The following is a 23,863-nucleotide window of genomic DNA, read 5'->3' as shown; positions in this document are numbered from 1 at the left end:
GTGGCTAGATGGAGTCACTGAAGCAGTAGGTGTGAGTGTAAGTGGACTCTGGGGGATGGTGGAGGACAGGAAGGCCTGGAGGAATGTTGTCCATGGGGTCGCAACAGGTTGGACATGACTTCGCGACTAAGAACAACAACAAACCTGGCTAGTATTATATCCACTAATTAGAAAATTATTTTATAATACATTCCTAGAAATACAATTTTTCCCACAGAAACATATTGCATCAGAAGAGTTTCCACCCTTCTGCAAATTATCACTGCAAGTTATTAAGAATAATTTTAATTTGGAGACTAGTGAATGTTGCCATCACATTTCCCTTAAAAAGCAACATAGTGGGGAAATATAAAGGTGAAACTGATTAGGAGCAAGTTGGAGAAGATACTTTAAGCCTTCTTCAACATGGATACAAAATTAGACTGTAATCCCATAAGGAAAAGGGTTACTCACTTAATACATGTTAATGAGCCTCCTCATCCTGCTTAGCTTTGGTTGGGGTATTACTAAACCAATCAAGGCAGGGTTGTCTATCCAGCATTCAGAGAAGTCAATGGTGTAGAATAGTTCCTCAACTATTATCACTACCAGCCCCTTATAGAGATATTTGTATATTTAATCATTTTTTCTATTTTAATTGTAATTTTTATGAAAACAAAAGTTAATTAAAAGGGAAATTAAGAATTGCCCAAATGTAAGCATAACAGCAGACATTCGAGTGTATCAATTATGCATAAGCTTCAACAAAGGCAGAATACTATCCTACATGCATGTATCCTACACACACACATGCACTTGAAAGTAGCACCTGTATGTCATCCTCTCAAATATTGAAAAAGTCATTAGGCCTTTAATCCATTGCATTACAGGAGTATTATAGTATCAGTCTGTTAGCTGGCAAAAGGGTATAGAAAAATCTATTTCCAAGTACTTCAGAAAATATTGATGAGTGTTTCAGTACTAAGTTTATGCATATTATAGCTTCCACCCAAAATGAGGCAGCTATCAAATACTGTCAATATTGTCAAAACTTATGACTAGCCATATTACACCTCCAGCAATTAGTTAACTTAAATAAACCCCCATTAATGAAATAGTGTGATGCTCAATAAACACAGTGTTGAAGAAGACATAAGTGGAGGTCCACTGAAACCACAGATGTAAATGCTAAAGTGACAGTTCCCTGCATGGACTGAATAGGACAAACCAATTCTCAGTACCATTCCCCCTGCTTAGCCCTAATGGATAAACGCGGATCATGGATCCATGGATCAATCAAACTATCAGTTTCAACAAGTATTTCCAAACACAAAGGAGACTGTAAAGCTGTAAAAGCTAGAAAACTAGTTTCTGATTTTTGGTATTTTAATTGTCTTTTTTATGAACTGTTGTAAACTGCGCAGAGCGCTTCAGCTGTGGGGCAGTAAAGTAATGCAATAACAACAGCAACAACACTTTCTAGATTTTGCCATAAGGTCAAGTTACCATTACAGAAAGAATCAAACTGTACTAGTGTATATCACACGTCTCAGGAAACTCAGTTCATTTCAATCTGTCAGCAGTATACCATCCACTTAAACAGAGGTTCCTGATAAGCAGATTCCAAAATTGGCCATAGTAAAAATGTATTCTAAGCAGAAAAGACCAGCAGAAAGAACAATGATGTCTTAGCTGGCTGCCAAAAAGATAACAGTCTGGGTGCCGCCAAATTTCCCTTGAGAGATTACCTATGACAAGAGTGCTCAGTGCAATTTGGCTCATAAATTTAATTCATAACTTAATGAAGTAAAGCAATATAAGTCAAGCTGGACAACCGAAATCAACAGAATATGACTTAAGATTGCAATCCTATGAAGATTTTCCTTGGAGTAAATCCTATTGAACTCAGTTAAATTGACTGAGCATTGTACTTTAAAGTCAATCTAAAGTCAAAGAACTTGACTTTATTTCAGGTGATCTTCTCTAAAAAAACAAACACACTTGTTTTGACTATTAGAAAAACACAGATATTTATAAGCAAGGATAGAGAACCTGTTCCAACATTTGTTACTTATGGCAGAGAAGAACCACAGAATCATGTGTTGTTGAATCTATCTTTTTTTTGTTCTGAATAATATACTTTTCCTAATGACTGTTGTTTTCCAGTAATTCTTTGAACCCGAGCATTTTTATGGCATATTTTTCACCATCTTAAAACTATGGAATTGAGTTTTCTAAAGAAATTAAATGCATGCCATGTAAATAGGATTTGCTTTCTAACAGAGATAGGGAACTTATGCTGCTCCAAACGATATTGGATTATAGTTCCAATGATCTGCTAGGACTGATGCTTTTGGCTTTCAAGAGCACATGGACGGTATTTTTCCACTCTATATGTAACGAATAGTAAACTACACTGAAATGTAAACATAGTTTTCTAATCATCACCATAAAAACTTCCCCATATGAATTATGGAAGATTCTATTTCTGTTATTCATACCGCAGAAGGAAAAAAGGAAGGTGATAAAGGAAGGTGAAGGTGCTTATACCCTACAGGTCCTTTTAATTTCCTTATTCTTCTCTGTGAGATGGCACACCTCCATGAATTCTGTTAAAATGCAAAGTATTTCATAGTTTCTAATAAAAAGGACACTTGACCTTTCAAAATAAAATTCTTGGGAAAACTGGCTTTAACTGCTATTCAGCAATAAATCTATTATGCTTGTTCTCTTCTTTAATATAACATACCATAATCTTGTAAATAATAAATAGTTTTTATATAGTTGCATATTTTGCAGGAAAAATGTTTAAGAGATTAAAAACACTGAGAAGCTTTATTATTAATAATAATCTCAAACCAGCTCAGTGACAAACATAATTTCTCATGTTGAGACAAAGCAAAGCAAACTGTGTGTGTCCTCCAGAAATAAGCATGTCAAATGAGCAAAGATGTATGTTTCCCCTTGCAATCACACTGTTGTCCTTCCAGCCATTCTTGCTTCTTTCCAGAACAACACAAAGAACACAAAGATATAGCAACACATCTCATGCCATCCAGCTTTAGAAATCAGTTTAATGGAATTCATAGTACTTGTCTGCCCAAAAGTTCCACATTTTTCATATGCATCAATCGCTTTATTTACTCATGCTGCTTCCAGTACAAAATAAGCCTAAATATCCTCTCCATTACTAGTCTAATCAACAAACAATGCATACAGAAATGCTAACATATAACTGGCCAAGATACACATAGTTTTAATAAATAAGACAAAATGTTGTTGAATTTAGATTTTAACTTAGAAGAGATGACTAAGGGAGTGCTCGTACTCATGCTCTACTTTGGGAACTTGAACAGAACATTAGAACTAAATAGGCTTTTAGTCTAATAATCAAGAAGTCTGAAAATGTTTAGAGTAAGAATTTACATGGCAACAGTTGTATTGGATCTCTTGTTTAACTGCACTTTTAAAAAATGGGTTTCAAGCATCTTTTAATTTGTTTCTCTTTTCTGGTAAAAGAAAATGAGATTTGCTGCTCTAAAAATCAAACTTACCACCTACTAGTTTGACTAAAGATCAAAATAGCCAAAAGACTTAAGGATATTACAAGAGTTGAAGAAGGATCAAGCCCACACATTTGAAAGAACAAGTTATCCTCTATATTTCAAGCTTAATATATATAGTAAATCTGCCAACAAAAAACAAAAGACATACACATGTCGAGTTCAATGCATTACAAACATAAGGTGACAAAATAATCTAAAGTCACTACAAATGGAAACCTAGTATCTAATTCTCTGTGAGAATATGCTACATAGTATAATACGTGAACAAAAAGATACACAGAGGGGAATAAAAATATATTCTCACTAAGCAAACAACTAGACAAAATTGTTTTAAACATCTCTTTTCTGTCAAAAAAGACCTGGTTCAAACATTGACAATTATTTACTGTTGCAAGTCATGAGCAGTTTGGTCAAATCTGTATAATAATTTTCTTGGCTACAGTCTCTTGATTAAGAGACTGTAACTCTTATATCAAATATATATATATATAATGTATACCAGGGTTCCAATCTAAGAGACATAGGCATCCATAACAAGCACGAATTGTTGTAAAGTCAACAATCCTTTGAATTTCAGACCAAAATAACACAACAATAGGGCAAACCAGACTCATCTAAGTAAGTGCTCTGTCACCCATTTACATCTCCAATAACTGGTTGATAATCTGCCCTTATCAAGCATTAATATTAAGCACAACTTTGAGGTGTTCAATAAATAAAAGTTCCATTGTGTGCAGCACCATTTAAGGTCAAAATGGATATAGGAAAGGATCACAATAATTATTAATTCATTTATAATAGGATATTCAAGTTTATTGTTCCAAAAATATCAGAAATCTATTTTGTATTATTGTTTATGATTGCGCTGTGAACTGTCCAGAGAGCCTTCTGACCATGGGGCAGGATACAAATGCAATCAATCAATCAATCAATGCTATTGATTTTATGAATATTTAAATGTTCTGATAAAGATAAGTGAATGTTTATAACCAATGCAGGTCCAAATCCAGTAATAAAAGAGACATTTCAACAGCTGCAACCACATCAAAATCTAAAAGATGACAAATGTTAAAAGTAGAATAAACTGCCAAAAGGTACTCACCCTTTGCTTCATCAGATATTTTATATATGCAATAGTCAGTCATTTGCCAGTTGAAAGGCATTAAAAAAACTGCTTAATATAAGAAAACAATAGAGTAAATAAACAATTAGAGAGCTCAGTATATTTGAACTAAAATAGCCCTAGATCTTTACACCCAAAAACAGTATTTACAGGTAAATATTAGTTAGAGCTTTAGTGTGGACTTTTGAAATCACTAAGACAAAAAGAACAACCTTCTAGATTGCTTGTTTCTCTTGAACAGACAGCAACTAACAAGCATATTCCCAAAAATGTTGGGCATAGTAATGCATTCAAAGATCACATCTATAAGGATCAGATCTTCACTTTCTGAGGATTCCCAAATAAATTGGCATTAGTCATAAGTGAGCCAAATACTACTGCTGGCACTGATGTAAAGTAGTATAACTAGTTTTTTATTCATATGAAAACATGCAAATACATTTGCATTCAGTTATCAGTTTAGAAGTCCAATTTTCATTCCACAAGTCAGTCGCCTAAGTTGGGGAAACTTGATGGCACATAACAACAGTCTAATTTTGACATAATATGAAACAGTATCAATGGAAAACTTAATTTAAACCAATAATTTAAATATTGGTTTAAATAAAATTGGTGTTTTTTAAATACCAACTTTTTTGCTGATTTAAAATTATTCTACAAAAAGTCTAGAATGTAGAAAAACTAACATTATGAAGCCAACATGTTTTCATCAATGCTGTCTTTTAGTATTTCTATCATAGATACTACTAATAATATAGTATGTATGTACGTATGTATTTATTTAAAGTATTTATATGCTGTCCTGTCACGAAAGCCTCAGGACGGCTCACAAAGATGCTGATAAATGTGCCATTTATATGCTGATTTACCATGGATGAAGACTCCTCAAATAGTTTACATTCAATATGATGCCCACCTTTGATGTATACCCAGGAACATAAATGAGAAGAATTATTTTTTAAGATATCAGAACCTAGGAGTAGAGAATACAATACAATACTCTTCACAGTAGCCTTTAGTTTGGAGATTACTGACTAATCATGTACTTGTAAGTTGCCATTATCAAGATCATAAAGAAAAACTTTTAAAAGATGAAGAGTCACTTGTAAATGAGCATCTTCAGCATCATCAGGCACTTCAAAACTCCCATGTATATGCACAGTAATACAGCATGCATTTTGCCAACACAAAAGTAAATGCAGAATGGTAATTCAGAAGCTTTTTACAGTGATATCATATGTATGTTTAGACCAGAAAAAGTCTTACAATTCCCAGCATTCCCCAGCAAGCCATGCTACCTAGATTTTTTTTCCATCTAAGCTAGTATAGGATACTGCCCTTAAGCATCTTTCTACATGGTGGCCATAATGATAGCCATCTGCAAGGAACAAGCAAACTAGCTCAACCATCATCAACATAATGTTTAACTAATGAACATTTATTTTATACAATGTTGAAACACTGTTGGTATATATTTTTCTTCGGTAATAACTGAGCCCTTCCTATAGGCTCAAGAGTTAGACAGCAAAAAACAATGCTGATCTAGTCCCACTGTCATAGCTATACATGGCTATTCTTGGTGAAGTCAGAAATACAAGGCTATCCTCAGCCAACCCCCAAGTTACATTTGCAGAATCCTGACCAGTGACACAGTATGAAACACTGAAAAAGTGATAATACCAGAGAAAAAAGATTTGCAGTGTTCACACATATGGGTCAATTCATATTAAAGAGAAAGATAATGGGGGGGAAAAGAAGTTATGTCATCAGTTCTTTGTGTATGCCAGAAAGCTTCACAATCCCACACAAACAAAAACAGTGTTGCATTGGATACAAAATGCTACTTCCTGAGAAGCATTTCTGTCCCATATGATTGCAAAGATTGTATAGGAGTATTGCTTCTCCTGCTTCCACTTTTCATACTCACTGCCAGCTCTGTCTCCTGACATCTTTTGGATTCCACAGAAGAGAATCCCATTTTTCTCACCCAGTTGGAACAGTCTAGTAAGAAAGATTTTTCCCGTTCTAACCTTAATTAAGCCTTATGTAACCTGGTACCCTCCAGATTTATTCGAATACAACTCCTATCACCCCTAAACTGGCCTTGGTGGCTGATAGACAATGGGAGTTATAGTCAAACACATGTGTAGGGCACAAAGTTGGAGAAAGTTGAATTAATAGCTCTTGTTTCCCAGACAGAAGACATAAAATTCAATCAATATTAGCCCCTGCCTACCATCAGTCGGTCTACCTTTGCTTCTCATGCATTCTGCACGGAGTCTTAATACAAGGGTTTGTATAATGCTCAGTGCTACCATATAGGGTCAGTGATCCCAGGTCTGAGCAAAAGAAAAAGAAAAGAGAAATGCCTACAATATGACTTTGTATGTACACTGGCATGATATGTACACAGATGTTATATGTACTTCATCACTTTTTCAGTAATGCGAATAATATTACACTGGGAACGGCTTCAAAAATAAATAGTAAGTCATTTTAGACTCTGGAGAATGGCCCAATATATAAAAGTGCTTCTACTGGCTATTCTCTGAATATTGCCAACCAAATAATTTGGAGGAAAACTCAATGCTGTTTTAAGATTTTAAGGCACCTTCCATAACAAAGTTAAACAGCCTTTTCCAGGCAAACTCCCTCACAGATATATCATTTTACTGATTTTCCCATTTCAGATTATGCTCCTGAAAGTTCTGATCATTTCAAACTAAATATTATGGAAAAGCAACACAGTATAAAAAAGGAAAAAAGTGTTGAAGTTAACAGCATTATAACTATGCAGCTTGAACTACTGATCAAATGAAACTTACGTCATGAAAATTTTTGCATACATAGTCATACGGCTCTCCAAAACTTCAAAGGTTTTTCAAAAATAAAAACAGAAATTCCTGTACTGCTACTTCGGCACCAGCTCCTGTTCTACTTCTGTACAAGCATCAACATCATCACAACAAGAACTTTACAGTTATACCCTGCCTTTCTTCCTCTTGCAAGGAAGCCAAGACAGCTTACAAGGCTCTCCTCCTCTCCCTAGACAGCACCATACAGAAGGATCTGGGATTAAGTAGAGTTAAATGCAACTTCTCAGCATGGTTATTTTCTATGTGTAACTTCTTTGAAGGAAAGAATCTAGTCATGAGCACTTCATCTGCAGTCTGGGTCTTGTATTCAGTATTAGCCTCTTAGAGTACACTCACTAAAATGAATTAGATGTCACACTCACTTCAATAGGTCTACTTTAAGTATGGCTAACAATGCATAAAGCCTGGGTTAATACAATCTTGACCCGGGTTTCCCACTTCATTTGCTACTTGAAAGAATCAAGCTTTGAGAGAATTAGATAGCAATAGGTTTGCCAAGATTACAAAAATGTATGTAGTGGTAAGGATAAATTCAGAACTTGACAGTTAAGCAGTATCTTGAACATTCCACCTATTTTAAGAGGTTTTTTTTAATATTGTCAAGTTCCTAACCTATTGTAAGTCTGCATTCTAAAACATGAAGACATTTTCTGTAAACATATCCAGAATTCATGAGCTCTGCATGCCTATAAATGACTTTCTATTCACTCTCTGTAGATTACCAAAAAAAAAAAAAAAAAAACCCTTCAGGTGACACTACCTACTGGACAAACCTGTAAATGAAAGCTGTTTCACCAAACCGTTGGAGCTCCTTTAGGAGTGCCAACAGACTTGTGAATATGGATTATTCACTAAGTAGAGAAAATGCATAGTGAAAGCTTTTTCTCCCTAGAGTAGAAAACAGAAATTACTTCTTCTCAACACATACTTTCGTACATTTATGAATGTGATGCAATGGGATGTGGTAATGCAGATTAGACAAATTCAGGAGCAGATAGGTCTACCAGGAACTATTGACCATGGTAGCTAAATGGAACTTCCATGTCTCAGGCCATTATGCCTCTAGAAAACCAGTAGTTGGAAAGCAACAGCAGGGGAAGGCTATTTTCTTCAAGTTTGATTCATGTACTTCTAATGGGCAAATGATTAATCACAGAAAAAAGCAGGATACTGAATTAGATGTATCCTTATTCCAAACAACCTTAGGTTATTATATCCTTTAAATGTGGCCAACTCTGAAGACTCAATGGACAATATTTGCATAATGTTTCCATATTCTCCTATTACCTTACATAATAAACTCAAAGGAATAATTCTTGATAAAGAAACTGCCCAACATACAATGCCCAAGGTAAGGAAGTACATAATGCATAAAGATTGGTTAATTATAGCACTGTGTTTCCTATTTTCAAAATGGATGCTGGCTTTTCTTCAATCATGTAGTTGGACAATGAAGAGATGGAGCTACCCAAGAGCAGTGAAAAACCCTGAACAAGAATAAGACTTATTACTATTATGGTCCAGCCACAATAATTAGCAAAGTTAAAAAAAACCCATTGGAACAATGATTTACTTAAACAAAACCTGCCCTTTCTATATTGCATTCAAAGAAGAGTTCACAGTTAAGTTAGTAAATGAGAAAAACATATCTTACTATACATTTCTTTATACCAGCTTATGTGAGTATTTCCATTATATTTAAGAGGAACTAGATGACTATACATATTCAGAAATGACAAAATGATAAAGGAAAGAAGTACTTTCTTAGTAGCTGATTGCAAACGCCATAATTTCAGCTATATGATGAACTGGAATGTATCTATGTTATGCCCTTTCTGTATCCTTAATAAAACATAGATAAAAGCATAGGATAAATGTTGTCTTTATTACAACATTTATCTTTATCATACCTCCACTTGTAAACTCGATTCCAGTATGATGAAAGGAAATTCATGCAAGCAAATCTCTGACAGAAAAGCTCAAAAACTTTGCCTCATACTGCTAGGAATTCTTACTCTGTAGAAATAATATGCCAAACAATTCAAAGCCACTTAGGGTTCCTCATAGGAGGAAAAAAGTCAGGATATTAAGTGGAGGGATAGATGAAAAGATCTAGGTTTATAATGAGCTATTCAACCATTTGTTCTGGTAAAATGCAAGTTCCTTCCTGGCAACTCGTCAGCTTTATCATTAAAAGTACATTAAAATTAGACATTTTAGTAATCAGCCATAGTAATCAGCATATCTACACCACCTTAAACATTTCAGTTTCCCTTCCAAAAGCATGCTAACAAACAGAAGCAGAATCAACATGACCTGAAAACCCAGATATTAGAGTCTGAATATTAGAATCACAGCACAGTAAACAAATGATCAAAAAAGCATACAGAGAAGAACATGAAGAAAAAATGTACACTAATTTCTATGTACCAGCCTGCCAAACAAAAATCATTTCACATAATGTTACTACAAAGCATGGATCCCCATATTTCCACTTTTAGTTGGCCATGTTTCTTTTGCAACACTGGCAAGAATATTTCATTCTCAAGACAATGAGAAAACACACTTCCAGGATTCTCAGCTGATCATGACTTCCAGAGGCACAATTGCAATGTTTGATATACATATGACAGAAGACAAGTTGCCCAAAGGGAATACAAGAAGACTCTTATTTTGCTTTAGTGGTACTGCTGATTCTATTCTTTCTACATACCAAAATTTGGAAAGCTCTTGGCATACTTTACCAATATGAATGTGTACAGAATACAAAATGTTAAGAGTTCTATTCTGTACACCTTGTATCCTTTCTGCTAGATTTCTAACGTTTTAGTAGCTATGGAAATTATGTCTGGGATACAGGTAGCATTAATATTTCCAAATGAAAACAATCAACTCCTACATATTAGTCTGAAATATACACTTGTGATATTCAGGAATTTGGCAGCTAAAGGAATCTTCCTCTATGTGCTACATATTAATGTATACCTTTTACTTCCTATGGTTGATGCAAGTTCAAAATTACTGCAATAGAAAAATGTATAACTGTTATGCAATAAATTTAATCAGTATGTGTCACAAAGCTTTGTCTCCATAACAACCAATACTTCAAAATGATAACTGCACCTACAGTGACTAAAAATCATATGGTTTTATAACTGATGAAGTCCTGTCAGCAAGCAGTGACAGTGAGTATGAAACCTCCCCAACTTTCAGCTGGGAAAAACACATTATTCAGACTTTCCAGCAGTTTGATGCAGTTTGGCAGTGTTATGATCAGAACAGTGGCATATATCAGACCACCACCTCTGCATCTGTTGTAGTCTGATCATCATATTCTTCTTCAAAGAAAAAAACTGCTGTTGATGTTCTATATGTTCATTCTGTTATTCTTCATTATTGTGTGCCATCACAGTGCTAAAACTATTTCAAGAACAATTCTCAGCTTGGATCAATAATAGTGATGCACTCAGAAGACTAACATTACCAATGGGACTTCAGTATGCTTTGAATAAAATACAAACTGATCTTAGTTCCATCTGCTCTGTCTAGATGAACTATGGAGAAATGGTTCTCCCGCTAGTGACACAGTAACAGTAGTAACTGTCAGGTGCCACCCTTGCTAAATAGATCCTTATTTTATGAAAGCACCCAGGGTAACTGGACCAAAAGGGAGAGGCAAGAAACACAACTAACCCAATTGCCAAAACCAACCTACTGTTCTCCCTCCATTGCCATCACATCAGCAAAATGCTAACCAGATGGAAATTGACAGTAGTCCCTAACCCACTCATTCTGATATAGGAGACACATGCTCACAATCTGTCAAGTATTTATTTGGAAGGATGACATATACTGGAATTTGGTACAGGCAGACTACAACAAAAAGGTTTGAGCCTTCCCTCAAGAAATCATCTCTCATTAAATCATTTATACATATGGCAAGGACATACAGACAGGAATTCTTGGTAGTTGTTCTCCACTGTAAGGCTCCATCCCTTTGGAGACTTAACAAAAGCTTAAATGTTCTCCAAATGCCTTGAAACAAGGCTTAGGGTGGCAGCTTTTCCCCATCTAGTTAAACTAGGAAACAGAAAGAGAAGATGGCCCTCCCATCACACTGGTCTATTTCTCCAGATACCTTCTGCCCTAGGTGGACTCCAGTCTGCCTCAGCAAATGACCAGAGGGGCCCTCACCACGTGACCACTGAGACCCAGTCCTAAGTCAGTCAGTGGTGGAGCTCTGGGAGAGCAAGGGGAGAGGGGCAGAGAGGTATGGCAAGTTTGACTGCTTGCAGGCAGCTACTCCAGGACAACTCCCCACATCACACTGGCCTAGTGAGAACAGTGAGAAGCACTCACTGTTAGTGTTTTCAAACCCCAGTAACTACACCACCTACTCAGAAGCTTTCCCTGGAAAAGGTTAAAAGAAATCCATAGAAAAAGCAAATACATGTGATCTCCATCAAGTTTAGTTTAACTGACATCAAGGCATTGGCCTACTGCTTGAAAACATAAACACAGTGTCATGGTTAACAGCATTTTTTCTACCGAATACCACCAATTCAGAAATGCCAGAACAATGTGTTCCTAGAATGCCAATCACTATAAATATAATAATACAAGTAAATCATCTAGGGATACTATGAAGATGGCATGAGTTGCTTGTCCCAACATACACACACACACACAAGGTGCACAGGGCTGAACTTGGAAAAAGGAGGTAGCCTGAATACCTGTTCAATCATAACATTCACTGGAAGCCCTCTGGCAAATCACTTACACATAAGAAGCTACCTTATACAGGCTCGTGTCATTGGCCTGTCTAATCCAGTATCATCAAAACTGACTGACAACAGTGGCAGTTCATGGTTTCAGGTGGGCTGCTTTCCTAGCAACTGATGGAACATGGTACCTTTTTGCTTTTAACTTACACATCTACTCTAAAATTATTTCTAGGTTACCTTTTCATGGAATGAAATTGCTCAGAGACTATAATAGACACCACCCCCATAAACTATTCTGAACACTGCAGCAGAAGGATGGGACAAAAATAAAACATAATAAAAACAAAGAAAATCCCCCAGCAGTAGTAATGGCTTTTTTATGAAGCTTTTACTTTTCTCCTGTTTCACAAAAATGACAATGCACAATTTTCCTTCACTACCATGTTTTTCATTGGAAACCCACATGACAGATCCATAGACTTCTGAGGATGTATTAAAGCAAACGGTTATAGTCATGGATGTCTATGCCCTATTACCAGCACTACTGGGGTTGAGCTTGGACTCTCAGATTTCATTAAAATTGACTGAGATAAAAGGCAAAATATGCAGGCATAATTCTGCCTATGCCCATTCATTCTGTGAGAAAACAGCCTGCTCCTGTCTAGCTGTGACTGACATTTTGAAAAGCAGGGCTAGCCTTACCGATGAAAGGTTTCAAGTGATATATTTCCTGGTTCATTTTCTAACTATTAAAGATGCCTTCCCTGATAGAGACATGATTGCCACCCAGAAAAAGCAAATCAGACTTTCTTGCTGAACATGGAGAGAGCAGGTTCAATAACCAGAGGTTGGCCTGGTTTGTGTGGCTACATCCTTCAGGAAATAAACTGGCCATCCTAGCCTTACAAGAAAGAGACAGAATGTACATTTTTATGAGAGAAAATTCTTGAACATGATGGAACTGAAGGTTTGGCCCTATATGCTATAGGAACGGACACCTGCAGGAATGGTTGGATGAGGGAGAGTATGTGCATAAAAATAAAATATATAACTATAAAATATGTACACAGAAATCTAAATGCATAAAACAAGTCTTTCATAATTCATATTGAACAGTAAGGGATTTTTCAAGTTTTTTGTCAATTATTCTCTTCAAAAATGTCAATTTAGCTCTAAAAAAGCATAATGCCTGAATAGAGCTACTAGATTACATTCCAGTGCTTCTCTAAGCTTATGGTTTGGCTTACTGACATGCCTAAAGTGAAGAACACTTCTTTAACATTGCATAATATAATAATTTTAGAGCAATTTCAACATTTTGAAGAGAAAATTAACAAAACAACTTAAAAAATATTATTCTTCAATATGAAATTGTGTCATACATTTACATTTCTATGTACATATTACGTAGGTTTTTGTTTTATTTGTATGCATAAGCCTTCCTGCTGCCGCCGCCACATTCTTACAGGTGTCTATAACTATAGTGCACAGGGTTAAGGCTTTAGCTCCATCACAAATCATCTTCCAGAACAATCTGCATTCCATCTTCTCTCTTACAACACTAGGATTGTGAGTCCCCTTCCTGCAAATGAATTTCACAGCCTCCCAATGAGTCTTCCTGTTGATAAAGTATAAGCAACCCTTCATAGAACCGTTTGTTTCACTCCAACTTCCTTCACTCTGCTTAAGGTTTGACTGATATGCTAAACGGTGTAATTTGCCTTCTGCGCAGCACTAGACCCAGAAATAAAATACACTGTTAAAGCAGTGATCATAATCTTGAAATTTAGCAGGCCTCCATGATCACACACGACCATTAAAAAATGCAAACAAATTTGTGATAAATATACTACACCATCCCCCCACTAAGATTTTTTTAAAGTCTCTTGCACACTTTTATAGGAACTTCCTGTGGATTAATGAAATCTTGGATTACCGGAGAAGCTTCACACACGAGCCTCAATTCCGCATTGCCGCTACTGCTTCTTTTGACTAGCAATTCTAAAAACACAGCCCCAATTGCCCGCAGACCAATCTAGTTCTGCAGGGATAACTGGAGGGAGAAGGAACAGTGACAGAGCCAAGACAACAGGATCGATTGCCTTCCTTCTCCTCAAAAAAATAAAACAAAAAGCATTTGGGATGCTTAAAAACATAGTGCTGATCAGTGAATTAAGTACATGAAGAAAGTATCAAAGAGGGTTTCTAGTTTTCAAGATGAAATCCTAGAAGATTGCAAACAATCTTAGCCTTAACACAGATTAGGATCTTGCCTGCTCCACCCATAAACATGTATTGAAAGGGTCTACACTACCTACATTTCAATATAAGTGGTATAACACAAGTGTGTTCAGAAGATTTGCTGTGCTACCTGTGCTAAATGTTCTTCAGGACATAAGTTTAGGATTAAAGTTATAATTTGTGCTACATTCTATGAAGATACCCAGTCAAATCTGCAGTATAATACTGTTACTGATAGCTTGTCTGCTTCTCTCTCTCTCTCTTTCTCATATAGGCGTGCGCGCACACACACACACACCATTTTCTTTACCTGATCCCCTCATGACCACCCTGAAACGCCCCCAGACGATCACACGCGAACACTTCCCTACCCACATCTCTCTCTTTTTAGAGCCATTTCACACATTACGCAGCAGTACACTCAGGCTTACCCTAAACTGAATACACTCGGCAGGGAGCTGCGGGAGCGCAGCTTCCACACAAGCACACCTGCCCGCTACACGTGCAAAGAAAGCACAGTTGTCCCCTGCACAATACCCATGACTCCCACTCCACACATGACGTGGCAGCAAACCCAGGTTTCGCGCTGCAGCCAATCCAGGAGCTCTGGCGAGCATGCCCCCAAGATACACATGCCACCAAACATTTGTGCGCTAGCATTGTCAGGCGAGCGCCTAAAAACCACCCCAGACGACCACCTCGAAACAAAGCTGGAATGCGTGCGGCGCCCCTGAGAGCGCGAGAGACCCTCCGCTGCCCACCACGCATGTCCGAAGCGATTCCGTTCCCCCTTCGCGAGGGATGCTGCTGCTGCTGCTGCTGCTTCGCTTTCTTTATTCAATCCCGCCCGGCAGTCTTTTACCTGTCCCCAGAGACGGGCTGTCGGCCGCCGCGGAAGTGGAAGTAGAAACAGTGCCTCCTCTAGCGGCGCCGCCGCTTCCCCTCTTGCCCCTGCCGCCGTCAGCCACGTCTCCCGCCTCCGGCTCGCAGCGCCCGGCAGACGAGGAGGACGACGACGAGGAGGAGACGGCGGCATCGGGCTCCGGCAAGAGCAGCAGCAGCAGCAGCAGCAAGACCTCCCCCGGCCGCGCTCGCTTCCTCCTTCTGCTGCGGCTGTCGTCGCCGGCGGCAACGGATGGAGTCGGGCCACTCGAGCTCATCAGTGCGGCGGGAGCCGGCGATCAAAGGCTGCGCAACGGGTTCCCTCAGCGGCCGAAGCAGCAGGAGCGTCGCCGCGCCGCCTCCGTCAGTCCCTGATGCTGCTGCTGCTGCCGCCGCCGCCGCCCCGCCCCCAGGTGTCTCACGCTGCGGTGACGAAAGCGGCGACGCGGATGCGGCGGTTTGCTGCTCTCGCCGTTGCCAGTGCCGCCGCGGCCGCCAAGACTACGACGGGCGCGGGCCAGTTCGCATGCGCGGGCTGGGCCACGTCAAAGCCACAGGGAGCGCCTTTGCGGAGAGCGGCGCCAAACTTCCCCGTTCGGCCCTGCTAGGGTTTGTCACATTCTTTGGCTCTCGAGCGGGCATGCGCAGTGAAGCTTCCGCGGCACTGCTCGGTTGCGCTCGGTGGCTCTTTCATTTCGCGTAGGGGAAAGGAGGCTGCAGGCAGGGCTGGACGAGAGGGGACTGCCAGGAAGAAACATTTGGGCGGAAGATGTACGGAGTGCTTGTGCTTATCTATCTGTCGATCTTTGGCCCAGATCGGAGAATCAGAAAATGCCCCATAGTAATAGATCTCTTGGGGAAGAGGGGTGCTCGGGGCATCTCGCTGTAGCGGCGGGACTTGCTGGTTTGCCTTCGCTGAGGATTGATTCCTGCCACGTGGAACAGGCGATCATCAATTAACGGCTTCCCAGCCATCGTTTACTTCACACCGATAGCTGGGAAGTAAGTTCCGCTGAGTTCTCCGGGCGAGTTCTTTCCTGCCAGCTTTACGTGAATTCCGTTTTTATAGCCCGTATTCTCATTGAAAGACAAATGTAGACAGAGGACGACATGTGTAGCCTAATCCCATTCCTGTTTATCCGGAAACGAGTCCCTCTTCCTTTAAGCAGGGCTTCCTTCCAAGGTGTGCTGAAGATTGCAGCCCGTTTTTGCGTGAATGATGAATGAATCATCAGATAATAAATTTCCCCTTTACAGAGATTTTAATCTGCTTATTGTCTTTAAATAAGATTGCTGCTGTCTGCGCATGTGAGATTGCAATCAAATACAATCAGACTGTGCTAAAACGTTCTCATTCGTCACCTCTTGGAGATTAGACATTATTACGGCTGCACTACAATGATACTGTATTGCTCCCAATCCATTCTTTAAGGCTTTTCAGTGAAGACCACCTTTTTCCTACACGGCTTTTCCCTTTTATTTACCTTGTAAAATCAGTTGCAGTTGTCTATATTTTTGTTTCTCATGTGACCAAATTATGCAGTTTTTCTGCCTTTAAGCTGCTTTATACTTTCGTAATCTTTATACTTGCTCTTTAACGTACTTCACAATCAGAATCATAGAATAGTAGAGTTGGAAAGGACCAAGAAGGCATCAGGTCCAACGCCTTGCTGTTGCAGGACACAGATGACTATGTGGTTGTATCTTGAATGCCTCTAATAATGGGAGAGCCCACAACCTCCCCAGGTGATTCCATTGTTGTACTGCTCAGACGGGAAATTTTTCCTGATATCAAGCTGCAATCTGGCTTCCTGTAACTTAAGGCCTGTCCTCTGGGATGATCAAGAAGAGATATCATGCAATCTGGCCTTCCTGTTTATGACAAGCTTTCACGTGCTCCTAGAGTGCTATTATCACCACTCAGTCTTGAGGCTGAATATCTCAATCTCTCCTGGATCATCCTTGTTGCCCTCCTCTAGCCCTTTCCAATTTTTCTGCATCTTTTAAAAACCTTGGTGCCCAGTACTCTAGGTGAAGTCTGACTAGTGCTGAGTATAGGGGAACTAGTACTTCACATGATTGGAAAGTAATACTTCTATTAATGGAGCTTACAATAGCATTTGCTCTTTTGGCAGCTTCATCACATTGTTGGCTCATATTCAGCTTGTGATCTATAACAACTCCAAGATCCTTCTCATTTGCAATACTGTTAACCTGATTTCCAACTTTGGAGAGGCAGCCAATGCAGTACTTTCCATGCTGGCTGCAAGGCAGGGGAGGTGGACCAAAGATTGCGAGACTTTGGAGCTGAAACGCGAAATAATTCTATGACTCCCCTGTACACAAAAACTGTCAGGGCACTCTATGATTGAACTCTTACTTTATCAAGTAATCTCTGCAGGGCATCTTGTCCACAATACCTCTGTTCGCTTAGAACAAATAACATTTATATCTAAATCATTTATACGTGTGATATCATTGATACATTCATGGCTCCTTAACAGCTGTGTATATAGCAGCATAACTCGGATCAGATTCTTAAAAAGTTACCAGCTAATAAATCAGCTATTAAGTTCCCTCAGGACTGCGGAGCTAAAGAGAAGCACTCTGATCTCTACCATTGGCCAGGGGATCCAGAGACACGGGAAAGCTGGCTTGTGGCCAGGGAGACTGGTAGGGCAGGTCAGCCAAGGCTGAGCCAAGGGGCCAACGTCGACTCATTTTCCCACACTAAAGAAGCAGGGCAACCATTGCTTTTCCTCAGTGCAATCACAGATCAAATGAAGTGTAATTTTAAAAAGTCTGGAGACATTTTCCTGCAGCCCTAGACCCACCTAAGCATGGCAAAGCCATTTTATTTTTGAGCATGATGTGGTAGTTATGTAGCACATGTATTTTGTAATCACTTTGAGCAAGTCGCTGCAGTGAGCTTGGGAACAAAATTTCCAAGCCTACTGCAAGATCTTGCTCAGTAAAAATGTTCCTAACCCACAAATACCCTGCCAAAACCACCAGATCTTTTTCAGAAAAAAAAAGACCACCACATTTTGCTGAGGAGGAAATTACCCATAATCATCAGACAGCTAGACAATTCAATAAAGCTACACTGTAGACTTTGACATGGGGAGGGGAAGCAAGAGCACAGCCAGGCTCAGGTGCTCCTTGGTCCTCCTGCCCCGAAACATCAGCTTTTCTGGACTGCACTCTGTCTTCCTAGGAAGAACACTGTGGTAAAAGGGAGATGTATCAGGCCACCTTGATCTGCAGGAAGACGGGCAGTTCTTCCAGCCCTTGCTTCCTTCTTCTGTCCCCACACACTTTCCCTTTTGTATCCTATCATAAATCTGTAGGCAAGGGCCAATATCTTTCCCAGTATGAACAGACAAATTTAGGTGCTTTCAGTATTAATAACAAAAGAAGTAAAACTTATATGTATGTCACTGTTCCTGCAAATAAAGAAGCCAGTGTGGCATACTAAAAATTGCGGGACTGGGACTCAGGTGTCCTGAGTTCTATTCCTCACTCAGCCATGGAGCCAACTGGGTGAATTTGGGCCAGTGACAGGCACTCAGCCCAACCTACCTCATAGGGTTGTTGTTGTGGGGAGAAGATTGAGAGCAGGAGAACAATCATGTAAGCTCCTCAAATTCTTTGTGAGAAGAAGGTGGGATAGGAATCTAATAAATAAAGTCAGAAGTTCATCATTTCCCAGGCTTTTCATATCTTAGCATTCCTTAAGAACAATGGAGTGCATAAATTGTTCAAAATTAAAAGGTGTATTAAATTATGGAAGTATGACATGAAGACAGGATATACAGAGCAGGGCTTTTTTCCTTCATCATATTAACATTTGGTCCATCTCATGAAGTGGAAGGATGTTCTGAATTATTCAAGACAGATAAGGACCTACTTCACACAGGGGCTGTACACTGTTAATCAGATTGGCGTGGAGATGCTTCCTCCGTGTTCCTGTAAACTCATCAGAAAAAGGGGCACATCCTATGCAGGAAGCCACAAGATAAGAACGGCAAAGCATCTTAGACACTGCTCAGTAAAGGAAAAGAGATGGCATTTTGTTTTATATTGCTTCACAGCATTTTTACCAAAATATTGTGGTGACCCAGCCAGAGAGACCATAATGCTAACTATGAGAAGGCATTATGCAGCCTCTATACCTTTTATTCTTTAACAAATGATAACAGTGCCATAAGAAATAAGATGGAAGAACCATTTTCTTCTCCAAGAAAAGAGGCATCAACTTTTTGCCTTATTCTCAAGGTGCCTTAGAATGGATTTTTCATCTCCATTGGTGGCATTTTTAGAGTACTTGACACTACGAGGTGGTCAAGGGGGCTGTGCATATATATATATATATATATTCTTTCTATTACACTCCTCTCCATCTCTTTACAGCCTCCTCAACTTCCCACACTTCCCTAGCTTCCTAGAGGTCCTATGTGAGAGCAGTTGGGGGGTTATGATATCTTTCCTTCCTCTGTGCTTGAATTGCATTGCATTATGAGAAGGCTTTGGGCAGCCAGTGAGATGTTTGCACAATAAAAGGCAGGATGCTCACACATATTCCTCTCCATGGCCTCATAAGATCCCAATTTGTGGGAATTTCATTATTCTTTTCTCCTTTAAATGTCTCTTCAAAAGCAATTTCTTTTCAATCAGAATGAATAAGAATGGTTGGGGAAAAAAAGGTAGAAGAATTTTCTGGGACAAGGGTAGCCTGAGGGCTGAACTCTAAAAAGTAATCTGCTATTCCAAGCTTTGCAAAGCTGGGTCTGTTCATTAGTGTGAAAATAAATGTCTCCCCCTCAGGTGGTCTCTTTTCAAAAGGAAATCAGGTCTGGAACTTCCTGCTGCTTGGAGAAGTAGGAAGCACACAAGACTATGCTAAAACATGACAACAAATGGCGTATACTTTTTAAAAAGCTAATGGGAAGAATAGAAGCAGTACAATCTGATGGCATATTAATTTTACCATACTCAAAGTGTGCAATATTTATATAATAAGGCTGGGACAATCCTCCTCAAAATCACAGTTTTGCCATAATTGTGGGAGTGATTTCTGTTGTACGGTGGAGCAAAACAGTTCATTTTGTTTTGAAGAAAGGTAGCACTTAAATGGGCTTACCATGCTGATCTCAGTGACAGTTCTTTTTATACTTCTGAAGACTGAAGAAAATGAATTTTCCTGATGACCAAATAACAAGGATCAGTTATTTGGGGTTTTATCAGAGAGACACAAGAGAGTTGAAAGTATAAAATAATCCTGTGCCAATAAGGTCAGAATGTGTAAAGTTAAGCCTGGAGACCAAAGTTTTGACAGCAGAAGTGTATATCAAGGTAACCATGTATGTAATGTAATGGAATATTTTCTTCTGTGATGTTTTCTGTTACTAATCAGTGCAAAAAGCTAAACATATAAATTCACTATGCATGAGGACTGTGGCAGTTGGTCCTGACTGGAGATAGGCTCACTTTCTATTGCTAGCGTGGATCTACAAGAAGGAGTCCTTTTAATATGAAATTACTTGCTGGTCTTGTCTGTCTCTCTCATGGTCAGACAATGAATAAGGGGGATTTTTGTTTTGTTTTGTCCTCAACAAAATGCTGCTTGTGTTGGCTGCATCAGTGCAATCAGATCTCAGTCCAATGTTCTCCCCCAAGAATGACACTCAAGTGATAAGAGTGTCATTGCAAGCAGTGTTTTTAAAATAGTTGAAGAAGAAAGGAAATAGCTGCCACCAACATAATCTGCCCTCAGTGTCCACTGAAACAAGGCAAACCAATAGTTCCTGTTCCTCAACAAGAAAAACACATGGCAATTTACAAAGTACATGCACATGCATGCGCACACATGCACACACATGCACCAATTTGCCATACTAAGCCCCAACATACATGCATGCTTCCTAGTAATAGTCAGTTGAAAAAATTAACACGCTCAAAGACGATTTATAAACATCTGAGATAAGGTGCAGAGCACCACAGGGTGCTGCCGGATGATTTTCTATCTGTCTGTCTGTCTGTCTGTCTTTCTGTCTATCTATCTATCTATCTATCCTTTTTTTCTGTATTCTATTTATGCTAAGACAACTATATACCAGGGGTGCAAAAAGTTGTATACACAGCAGTAGTTTGCCATAATCAGAAGTGTCTGGAAGCGGATGGTAACCACTTTGAGCACCTCTTGTAATTGCAGAAGTCAAACATGACTTGTATTCATCTTTTGTTATCGATTTATATTGAGTATTACAATTTTAATACAGTTTTTCCTTTCTATTAAAATGTGCATATTTTTGGCACCCTCTGTATAAATAGAGAGAACAAGTTGAGTACAACTTTGAGACTGCATTGCTTTGTTAGTCATTTGCTTTTTGAAAAATATGCACCTTTAGAATGTGGAAATGCTTCTCCAGCATGTCTAAATAAAAGAAAAGGTCAGCATGCCCTTGCCAGCACGTTTGTGGTGCAAGTATCCAGCTCTTTGGACAAAGAGGTGGTGAAATTGGAATTATGACTTATTTTGGGAAGGAAGGAAGGGCAGGCAGTGATGCAAGAAGGGCTCCTAATCCGCTCTGCTATCCAGAAAATTCAGGAGTGAGGACTCCTAGCCACCTGCAAAGCAACACGAAATCACAATTCCTCAGGTGCCAGGACTTCAATCTCTCGGCTATTATTACAGCCTTCCCCAACCTGAGACCCTCTAGAAATGTTAGATTATAACATTTATAATCTAACATTGTAAAAGGTTACAATTCTCATCATCATTATGCCACCATTGGCTGGGAATAATGGGTACTACCACATCTGGAATGTGCCAGGCTAGGAAAGACTGTCTTACTATGACTCTCCTATATCTCAATTCCCTTTTCAGAGAACCCAGGTCTGTCCTGTACTAATTCACCAAGCCTTGCCAGCAAACTATTGATGATCTTCAGGTGGCCTGATTTGCCTGGTGTTCATGCAATTTCTCCATATGATCACCCATTACCCAAAGGGATCTTCCCATCCCAATTTTGATGTCCTCATCTCCCCAGTCACCTCGTTTTCTGCCTTCAGCTCTATTATTTCCCTTTCACAGTGGCCATAAAGTCACAAAAACTTGGAAATGAACAACAAGCTGCCTCGGAGCATTCCAGCCTCTGAATCTTTGGGAGGATGGGTGAGGCACAACACCCACTCCTATGGGAGCCGTCTGGGATCAGGCTATTAGACTTCATTCTAGGATTCCTTTTACAAATCCTGCAAATGATCTTCTGCACATTCTCTCACTCCAGATGTTAATTCATCCAGCATAAGTCTCATGCCCCATTTTCTGTTCTCCGTCACTCTGTGATACAGGATCTCCTTTTACTCCATTCTTCTGTTAAATAGGCTCACTGCCTCAGGTCTTGATGGGCAACTCCCCCCACCCCCTGCTTTTTGCCACAGATACATCAGACATATAGTAGGCATACCCAAAAGACTACAGATTGGTGACTAGAGTGGGAGGGGGGCAGCCAGTTGTATGATCTGACCCTTAACATCCTATTCCCTCTGAAAAGCTGAGAAGTGTAGCTTTATGGACAGCCCAAGAGCATCCCTCACCCTAAGACAAAGGGCCGGCCGGCCCTAACACAGGCTGAAGTGTCCCACTTTTTGTTATCGCCAGTGCTTTTTTTGTAAGAAAAAAGGTGCCAGAACTCACAAAATTATTTACCTTTCACACGTAGTCAATCACTGTACACACACCCACACACATCAGTTGTGTAACAAAACATAACGGTCGCCGTGTAACGAAACATAAAGGTAAGCACTCAGCGCACAACCACACGACCAGCCACAAGCCAAGTAGCGCCATCACAACCAGTGTGGATGAAGTACACATGCATCGGACACGACACACAAGCAGCCCACATGCACCATTTTAATGATTTTGCCGCCAACCTGCTACACTCAACAGGGTGATTCAAATCCACGTGGACCAAACATCAAATTTTCAAAAGTTACTTTTAAAACTTGGAAAAACTGTTGAAAAAAGGTGCCAGAACTCCGTTCCGGTGCGTTCTATGACAAAAAAAAGCACTGGTTATCGCTGTTGTGTTTTTTACTGCCAAGAAATAGGAGGAGCTGCTTGTGGAATTTTCTGCTTCAGATGCAACAACAGGGCTGGCTCTGGGTACAACACACCATGGCTTGACTTGGGGTGATGCCATCTGCTGCTCTGTGGCAGCAAAATGCCTCTGGCTGGACCTGCCAAGACAACAACAGCCCCTTGGATTTTTGGGGAAAGCCATGAGAGTTCAACCAGCCTCAGACAGCTTTTGATTTTTAATTTAAAGCAGATGAAATAGGGCACAGCAAGGCAAAAAGGATTCTTGAGTCAAATCTTCCCCCACTAAGAATGGCCACAGAAGTTTTGGTGGGTTTCTTCCCATATGCTCCACAAAAGATATCTGCAAATGAACTTGAGCAACC

General features: G+C 39.5%; 1 protein-coding gene across 1 annotated transcript in view; it reads right to left on the bottom strand.

The window, feature by feature from the left end:
- STIM2 (stromal interaction molecule 2) overlaps positions 1–15,827 on the bottom strand; it is an 85,194-nt gene extending 69,367 nt beyond the window's left edge. Inside the window, exon 1 of the mRNA XM_044417915.1 lies at positions 15,372–15,827. Within this exon, the coding sequence (XP_044273850.1) occupies positions 15,372–15,669 (298 nt within the window). The 5' untranslated portion in view covers positions 15,670–15,827. The remainder of the gene's footprint in view (positions 1–15,371) is intronic.
- Positions 15,828–23,863: the final 8,036 nt, after the last annotated feature.

Source organism: Varanus komodoensis, unplaced genomic scaffold, assembly GCF_004798865.1.
Source record: "Varanus komodoensis strain SLA01 unplaced genomic scaffold, ASM479886v1 scaffold9, whole genome shotgun sequence".
Taxonomy (NCBI): Eukaryota; Metazoa; Chordata; class Lepidosauria; order Squamata; family Varanidae; genus Varanus; species Varanus komodoensis.
This window is presented reverse-complemented; position numbering and strand designations above follow the sequence as displayed.